Here is a 9,140-nt window from a genome sequence, read left to right as displayed (position 1 = left end):
CTTTCTTCTCGCTAGAAAATGGTTCAGTGTTATCGGTCTCTCTTTCCATTATTGCCCCATTTCTCTACTTCTAACATATTTTTCATTAGCATGCCGTAATTCATGTTGAAATTCAGTGTGCTCACCCATATTTTAACTTTTTGGTCCATTCTTGCATGAGCTTTGGCTTTACTCACACACAGACAGCAGGGTAGCTATAACAGGTCTTACTGAGTATTCGTGGGTTTTATCATTATTATCTTTTGACTAGAGAAAAGAAAAAATAAAAAGGGGAGATGAAAGCACTCCCCTGTGCACACCCCCACAGGTTCCCAACCGGAACGGAGTAACAGTGACGTAATGCCAGTCATTTTGTGCATCACAGGGCCCATGGCAGAGTGAGGCATCTCCGTCAGCCCCAGCCATTTTTCCCTGCCGGCTGCCCACAGCCTCAGCACCAGCAGGGCAGGACCTCCCCTCCAGTCCTGTCCCATCTCCACGAGCTGAGAAACCCTGGTGTTGGCCCTCTGCTTAAATTTCCAAAAGTTAATTTGCTATTTTCCAACTCTTAAAACACATTTTGACCTGCCTGTGTTTCTGTAAATATCCTCTTTGCTTGTCACAGCTATTTCCATGATAAAATGACCACTCACATGGTGTCAAATAATTGGCAGGAACAAAAGAGAAAAATAATCAAGACCAGTGTGTTTTCCTGTTTTCTTGACTCTAGACGTTGCTCATTGAAGATGCAGGTCTGCTGAAAAACAATACTAGCTAAAAAGAAAACAGGTTCCCTTACTCTCAGACTAGCATTAAAAAACAATTAATCTCTCAAAACAAATTGATTCAAAGTTCTCAGAAAAAGGAATGTGTTTAAAGATTAATGGGAAGACACATGTTTTTGTAATGGATAGTGTATTTTTAGGTAGTATAAATTTTATGAGAGTCATGAAGTTTTATGAATTTTAACGAATATCCTTCTCAGAAGAACCTGAATCTTATTGTTACCTGGGAAAAGGTCACCAGATCTGTTCCTAAATGAGAGGAATTTGCAAATGGGAGATTGCATAGGTTTGGGAAGAAAGTTTAAAATAAATCCCTACATGCACTTTGGCGTCTGCACTGAGGGGAGTGCACAGGCGATATAGCAAAACCAGTTGCCTGAATTCAGAATTCTTTTGGTTTTTCTGTGTCCAAAACCTAGCAAACCTCTGTGCCATGCAGGATTTATCTTCTGTCACAGGAATTTGACTCCCTTTCTTGAGACAAAGATATGACCTGCTCACTATTCTCATAAGCTGCAAGTTGCTGCATGTCAGACTCCTAGCCGAACTCCAGAAAAAACGTCCCTGAAATCGCTGCGTGTCCGTGTCCTAGGTGCTGGCTGGCACCCAACCCGTAGGTGTGCCTCCACTGAGCTCAAAATACAGTACACCAGTCACCTTGAGGTGCCTGCTGAATTTCATTCCAGCTATAGCTAGGGACGCAAACCATGTTATAATTACTGGTTCAAACCCCGTTACGTTTATGGATCAAGCTTGCAGTATGATCCTGTGAAATGACACAAGATCTGTTTCAGCAGAAACTGGGAAGCAATGATTTTTACCAATTTTTTTCCTGTTAACTTTAAACTGTTGACATGGTGCTAAATTCGGTACGCCGAAGGTGTTTCCATGTGTCACTTCTAATAGGATACAGGTGTCAGACAATTTGAGATTATTTCAAACCTAATTTTCCTAGAGTGAAGATACAAACAGTTACACCAGAAGCAGATGTTGGGCCTTTCTCACCCCTCCGAAATGTGGTTTGGCATCCATCCAGACTGAGTCTATGGGGAAAAAGAGAAAATTATATTTAATTTTAGCTTGCTTGGTTTCCTCCTTTCAAAATCTACGTGAATGTGCACTAAAAAAAAACCCCATCCCTTTTCCCTCTGCTTACACAGGGACTAAGTATCTTGTTGCAAACAGATGGAGTACAGGCAGGTTGGGATGTGAATGCTTTTCCATCTCCACACTATCACTATGTGGCCCAAAATCTGGCATAAAATGCTAGCTTTTCCTTTTTTGCCCTCTTACCCCTGTCTCTGTCAGTTACTTTTCTAGTGCGTTGGTTGGAAGTAACAGCTGGGAAGCAGAGGTGGGAAGGACTGCACCTAAACCACCAGTTCGGGGTCCTGCCTCTGGTCCAGCTCCATAGACCTACCCGGGGGTGGTCACTGGGACTCAAGAGAGAAGCCCTAAGAGCATCTCCTTCCCTCTGCCGTCAAGCCACTACGATTTTCCCTAGCTGCTCTTATTTTTTGAAGCAATGGTCCTTTTCCACCTTGTGTTGTCTGTGCAGTTTTATATATGACTGGAAATAAAATCTCAGCTATACGGCATGGATACAAAAACTAGATCACTTGCTGGCACTGGGCTTTCCTGAGGATGGTACGTGTTCTCCAAGCAAGAGCAGCTTCACTGAGTTTAGTTACACTTCATCAGAACTCATGCAGGTGACAGAAAAATTGAGCTCATAATCCTGGTATTACAACCTTGTAGAAAAGAAGATCCGGTTCTGAGGTTCACCGTGTGAATTTTGGTTTCTGCTGCTCAAATACATCTTTCTTCACCTGCTTCTAGTAAATGAATCTTACGACTATAAAACCCACTTGTGCTACAATTGTATTTAAAGTCAAATTACCATAAAATGCTACAGTTGAGCAGTTTTGGTCCAAATAACCACACGTGAAAAAAAATCCTTAAGGATTTCATAAAATGTATTGTGCAGGTGGTGATCCATTTTTTTTTAAATCAGTATTTGTTGGTCACGCAAATGCTACTGAAAAGTTGCCATCATAACGGACAACAAATCCTTTAAGAGCTAAGAGCCATAAATGTATACTGGGAAGTGAAGGAGCGGCATATTTATATCATCCAGCCCTACACGCCAGAGGAAGAAGGGCACGAAGTCCTTCTACAGACTGGTAAATACACAAGGGAAGAATCGGCAGATGGTGGACGGGAGGTATTAATGCCACTGCCCGTCTGCGCGGTGTCGGTGCAGATTGCACCGGGAAGGTTCTCGAGTCAGCTCCCCGCCGAGGCCACCAACAGAGGTGGGTGAATACGATCAATAGAAAGCATCAAGTGCTGGCTGGCGAATCAAAGGCAAAACTATGGAAACGCCACTCTGCAAATGGGGTTTTAACTGCGCTGCCAGGAAGTTATCTAGAGGCATTTGAAGACCAACCCAGCAACAGGAAATTAATCAAAAGCATTTTTGAGCGGATCCTCGGCCGGTGAGTGCTGCTGTGGCTATTTATACTGCTGAACTACGGCAATTTACCCCATTAAGGATGTGCTCAGATGTCAGATATTAGCCACTGCCAGAACAAGTGACCTTTCTGCACAGTACGTTAAGAAGAGAACAAAAAGATGGAAATTCCCATTTTCCAAGCGTGGTCCAAATAAACCTCTGTGCTCTTGTTAAACCAGCTGCGTTGAAGAGGCGTGATTATAACAAGCCTTTTTTTTTTTTAGCCTGCACCTGTCTCTCCTTCCGCAGCTGAGGACACGCTGGAATCGACTTCCCTATAGACCTGGTCCTGTAAGAGCTTCAGGTGGAAATTAAATTCATCATTATCTACATCTATTTTTACTTAACCACTTGAGGGGGAAAAACCACCTGAAGGCCAGCGCTTACTGGAACATGCAGTAGCTGGTCACCCGCAGTGAAGAAAAGCTCCCCCATTTCTCCATTCCCAAATAGATGAGATTTTTGTTAAGTGTTCATTCTTACAGCCCTCAAGGTCTTGCAAAGGAGAGAAGATCAGCTTTGAGCAGCCTTGCGTGGCCGTTAGCTGCAGTCAGTCTCTTGAGAAGGTGACAGCTTCACTCCCACCTAGGCGGAAAGGTTCCCTCTCGCTTTAGGCGCAGCCACACGGATCGAGGCAGTAACTCCATTTTATCAAGGAATATACAGGGAAGAAGTGTGCCAAACTACTGCGAAAAACACGTAAGTGTGATTTTGCTGGGGACTTGAAGACTTTCCTAGAGCAAAACTGGGTTCAGCACTGTCCCTAGAGAATGGCAGACTGCAGAACTGTCATTTTTCCTCCTAGAGTATCCCTTTATTGTAAAAATGTTTAAAGTCCACAGAGTGCCATGAAATATTCCACTTGCTCATTCCATGTAAACAAGCAGTGGCATTTCTAAAGTGTGAGCGTCATTTAAAGTATCTCCCCTCTTTCATAGGAATAACTTTTTTTATACTTGATTATTTTGCTCAGGTAATTCTTACACATTGATCTCATCTGCCTTCGGACCTGAAGTTTCTCCATATTCCCTCAGTTGCTATTCCCCTATGAACATGCATAGTGCCAGCAGTTTGATTTCTGGCACAGTGATACAGGGAAACTAATGGCTTCAAAATCGGCATTATTGGCATTCTTTTTGATGCAAATTTATTGGATTTTTCTGCCTTTAGAATGTGATGCCTGAAAACTGACTGGCACTATATGAGCAAATTATTCTTTTTACAGTAAGTCAGACATCCCACATAATCTATATTTCTGGGGAAGAAAAAAAATCGAAGTAGAACTTGAATTGTTTTGTGACAAGGTGCTGTATATAACTGAGGCAAGACAGTATGATACTGAAAATTACTAGCCAAAAACATGCGTAACACTAAAACATGTCAAAACAGGGTAAGAATAATGAATTATTGTCAAACAAAATGCTGCTTCGTGCTGACCCAAAATCTCACACTAGGTTTTATCATATGGCAGTACGAGGTTCTAAAAAGAATTTTCCAGGGGAGTTGTAGCTATTTCTATTGTAGATGAATTCTACTCTTGTCACTACCTACTTGAAATAAGGCTAAAATCAGATTTTTCAGAATAATATTTTTCATGCAAACAATGCAAATGCATTTAATGCAAACAATATCCCCAAAAATGTCTTGCCACAGAATAAAAACCAAGCTAAACAAGAAATTTGGAGAACTGTCTTAAATGTTCTAACAGATAAGTTTTAGAAAGATGCCAGATTTAGTGAGGATTTTTTTGCCTCCTAAAACTAGTTACAAATGTATTTATCTTCTGTAACAGTAAGGCACTCATTGTAAGATATTTTTTTTTTTAGTTTTAAGGCAGTACTGGAACTTTGTGTAGTTTGATTCTCTGTCATCTGGGTTTTGAGCAGAATTACATCCACAAGTGCAGCCGTTCAGGATTATGATTGCATGGTAGAAAATGACTACTTTTGGCATACTAATCAGCCAGCGAAGAGAGTCCATAAAAACTAGGGATATGAACCAGAAAATGTTATTCATTAATTTTGTTTATGGTTATTTAATTTTAATTATAATACTTTAAAGCTATTTAAATCTACAACTCCATCATATGTAAGTTAATGTAGCATATTTTGCAAAAATAATCAAGGCCTGGTAATACAGATCACTACAGAGCCTGTAATTAAATCTCTGATGAGATTTTCAAAGTGGTTTTTAAATGTGCACGCGGCTTATAAAAAGTGCTTTACAAAAGCTCGCCTTCTGTCATCATGACTTCACAAACGTTTCTCTGGCGTTGTCCAAGTTTAATTTTCATTCAAATTCAAAATGGAAATTTTTGTAATTGAGTAATTGCTTTGCAAACAAATACTCTCTGTGGGTAGGAAAAACAATTACTTTTCACACCTGTTTTCCTGTGTAAGTGATAATAAGGAATATTTTTCTGCGGACCATAAAGGCCTTTAATACTATTAATGTCATTATGCCTTGCAAATAGGGCGCTGGTGATACCCATTTCGGGTGTGTTCTTCTCTGAAGAGATGATCCAGGGTGTGATCTTACAGCTGTAATTTTGGCACCGTCACAACGGTTGAAGAGAAGTTCCCCCTGCCACTGACAACAGAATAAATCTCACTGCTGTGTGCACCTTGGGGAAGGCTTTCATGAGCTGGAGGACGGTTTCTCTGCCATTTGCTGGTTTTTATGCTGTGGGAACCAGCGCGCACCATTTATCCCTTGCTCTCGTCACCGGTTTTGTTCACATCCGTGCCTTCTCAAGCGGCGCTCGAAAAGCGGCACCCTTGCAGGGGTCCGTCAGGAACACTGCCATCTTACCTATGTCAGCAAGCCCTCCGGCCCACCTGCGCCTCTGACAGCAGAAAAATGGGGTGGAAGGGTTTGTTTTTTGTTTTTTTTTTCCTCTGGAATAATTTCCTTGTAATTGAATTACATGTTTAAGACAGGCTTTCACTGCCTCATGTTACAACATAGGAGCTCGCAGGTTTCCAGCGATAAGCAGGCTGGCTGTAGGCAATTAGAAAACCTCAGGGTTTTAAGAGTCTAGTCACTAAAATATGTTACAGCTCAAGTCATTGTTTAACAATCCGAGTCTCTTACAGCTGTGAAACACTCCCATCATCAAGTAGGTCTCTGGGACTCCCTCAGGAACGGCAGGCTCTAGATATCCAGCTGCTAGGAACAAAAATAAATCTCTTTGAAGACTTATTTACCATAACATTGTGCGAGGACTTAGAAAGGCTGAAATATTTTAATCATTAATCTCCATTCATCAAATCTTGTCATTCTTAACAAAACTCCAAAATAGTTTCAGCTGTGAGTTGAATGTCGATGACACCAAACTCTGTACATAGATATCAATTTTGTGGTTAAGATATGCCACACGCAAGACATGCCTGTTGCAATCGAAACAATTCCTGCCTGTGCAGAGACACTAGAGAGTATTTCATAACTCGTGATTATTTATGCTCCTAGCTGTCGTGGAGGGATAACAGCAGAACTTTAATAGCTATTGATCACAAACCTCTATTAACCAGTATTATAATCTTTTTCGTTAATGGTCAAACGGCCTATGATGCTGACACAGTGTTTGTTGTCATTACTATGGTATAATACTAGCAGCAGTAATCACTGCTATTAGAAGTGATCACCTCATAGAAATAATCATCGCAGAAGCTTGGTTGAAAAAGTATCTTAATGCCTGATCAAAACCTCAACAGAACCTGTAGGTCTTTATTTCAGTGGGGTGCGAAGAAAATCCCATTCTTCTTCTCTCTTTTCCGAGCCACTTGTTTTAAAGTAGTAACTGTTTGTATTTTTGTCTCAAGATTTTTAATTTTTATTGCTGATCTAAAAAGAAAGGAAATAAAAAACAAAGTCAAGGAAAATCTGGCTGTAGTTAAAACATTCCTTGACCTCGTCCTTGCTAGTACTTACAAACATTAGATAAATTAATAGCAAACGTGTTGCACAACTTAGAGGTGAGTTCTTAATGACTTAAAGACTTCTAGGCTGGCAAATATTTCCAAACAAAGGGACCCCAACATACTTCTTTAGACTGGTTTTCCTCGTAGTGTTCCTTCTTTTTTATAAGCAATGTTTTGCTTCTCCCAGCCTTCCACCCTTCTTTCTTGAGCAACCCAGAGACCGTTAATGCTACGTGTGTGATGTTGCACTAGGCTGTGATGCGCGGTCAGCAGAAGAAAAGGTTACTGCACGTGGGAAAACACGCTCGGTCTCTATATGCACAAATATCTGAAGTGTGCACTTCAAAGGAAGAGCAGTTTATTGCTGGCCGCGTGCATGGCTGTTGCACGAACGTCCTAATGATTCTTTGCTCTTCGAGGAGACAAACTCCTCCAGGCGTCACGAAACCTTTGCATCAGCACTTCTTAATATCCTCTGTCAGAGGGACAAAAAGCCCTGCAATCATTTAGGGAGAAAAACCTTATCCCACTTCAGAGACAAGATAACTTTCAGGGGTGCAGAGGTTAGATTGTCTTCCCAAATGAATACAGCATGGGAATGAGGAATAAAAAGTCCTAGCCCAAGAGTTGTTTTCAAGGGCTTTTATTTTCTTTTGAAGCACGAGCCAAAGGCCGTTGCAGGCTCCTGTGGAAATGTTCACATTAACATCAGTATTTAATTTTTCTGGGTTTTGGATCTGTTTGAAGAAGGACAGAGAATAATGTTAAAATTGCTATAAACCGTTAAAAACATTTCAACCTGCTCTTGACATTTTTTTTTTTTTTTTTTTAATTTTTTAAGCTATGTGGTTTTGACTATGGTTTGTTTATGCCCATTGCTACAAGTAGGGATGAGAGCCCGGGCAGTGCTTATGCAGAGCGACGAGGAGACTCCTGCAGTAGCCCTGACGACCTCACCTTCTTTCTTAGTGCAGTCTTCCACCAAGTTTTCTGTAGCTTCTCATTTTTTATTTAACTATTCCCTTCCAGAGAAGATTTTTCCTGTATAGTTATTTCCAAGAGCTTTCTGTCTGATTTATTTTCTATTTTCAGTACTCAATGAAGCAGAAAAACAATGTTAGTCTGTGGTGGCCAGGGAAAATAACAAAAGTTCGCGAAGGTGGTCTCCAGATGATACAGCCCTCGCCGAAGCAATCGCAGCGTTCTGCCTTTCCCCGGATTAGGGAGCAAATCTGCGACAGCAGCAGCAGCGCTGGCAAGTGCAGGTAAGCTGCCGTCACTGAACGTGCTAAGAAATCACCAGCACAAACACGTTCCAGCTTTGGCAGTATTCAAATAATGGCTATTACTGTTTCAGGGAGGAAATAATTAAAGCCATTTCTTGACTCTGACAGTTTGATACTGGTGGTTTTCAATAGCAAATTACCAACATCTGTACAGCAAAATTCAGCTACTGCAGCAATTATTCAGCAGGGCTAACCACAGAGGTGCTAGGACTTTTCATTTTCTAGATGTCCCCTAGTTAGATGTGACCTACAATTGAGACCTAAACTACACACAATGGCAAACTAGCTCTCTTGCATTAGGAATGTAAATGAAACCATATGGAAAGCTTAATATTCTGTGAAAAACCCAGTGGCAAATGCATCAAAGACAGAAAATGAAAGACTGGAAAGACATCTGAATGGGTTTCTTAATTACGTAACAATTTCAAGTTTCCAGAGCAATTCAGAAGTAAAATTTATACAGTTTATTCAATTCCACAAAAATGATGGCTTTTCATTCCCACATACTGTTATAACTGTTTTGCATAGTAAACACAAAGAAAGTGCGACTGTACAAGCTGAAAACTCACATCTACGGCCCGTAGCAAGCAACACAGCACTGCAAATTTTCGTTCCTGATGGAAGAAAAGGGTAGCAAAAAAGTTAAAAGAACTAT

At 40.9% G+C, this 9,140-nt stretch overlaps 1 protein-coding gene across 1 annotated transcript in view; it reads left to right on the top strand.

Moving 5' to 3' along the window:
- Positions 1-9,140, top strand: part of MAD2L1 (MAD2 mitotic arrest deficient-like 1 (yeast)) — a 185,576-nt gene that overhangs the window by 8,987 nt on the left and 167,449 nt on the right. The window contains exons 5-6 of the mRNA XM_009334945.1: positions 2,845-3,079; positions 3,894-3,978. Of these exons, the coding sequence (XP_009333220.1) occupies positions 2,845-3,079; positions 3,894-3,978 (320 nt within the window). The remainder of the gene's footprint in view (positions 1-2,844; positions 3,080-3,893; positions 3,979-9,140) is intronic.

Source organism: Pygoscelis adeliae, unplaced genomic scaffold (assembly GCF_000699105.1).
Source record: "Pygoscelis adeliae isolate BGI_AS28 unplaced genomic scaffold, ASM69910v1 Scaffold31, whole genome shotgun sequence".
NCBI lineage: Eukaryota > Metazoa > Chordata > Aves > Sphenisciformes > Spheniscidae > Pygoscelis > Pygoscelis adeliae.
Note: the sequence above shows the minus strand (reverse complement) of the source record. Positions and strands in the feature narration are given on the sequence as shown.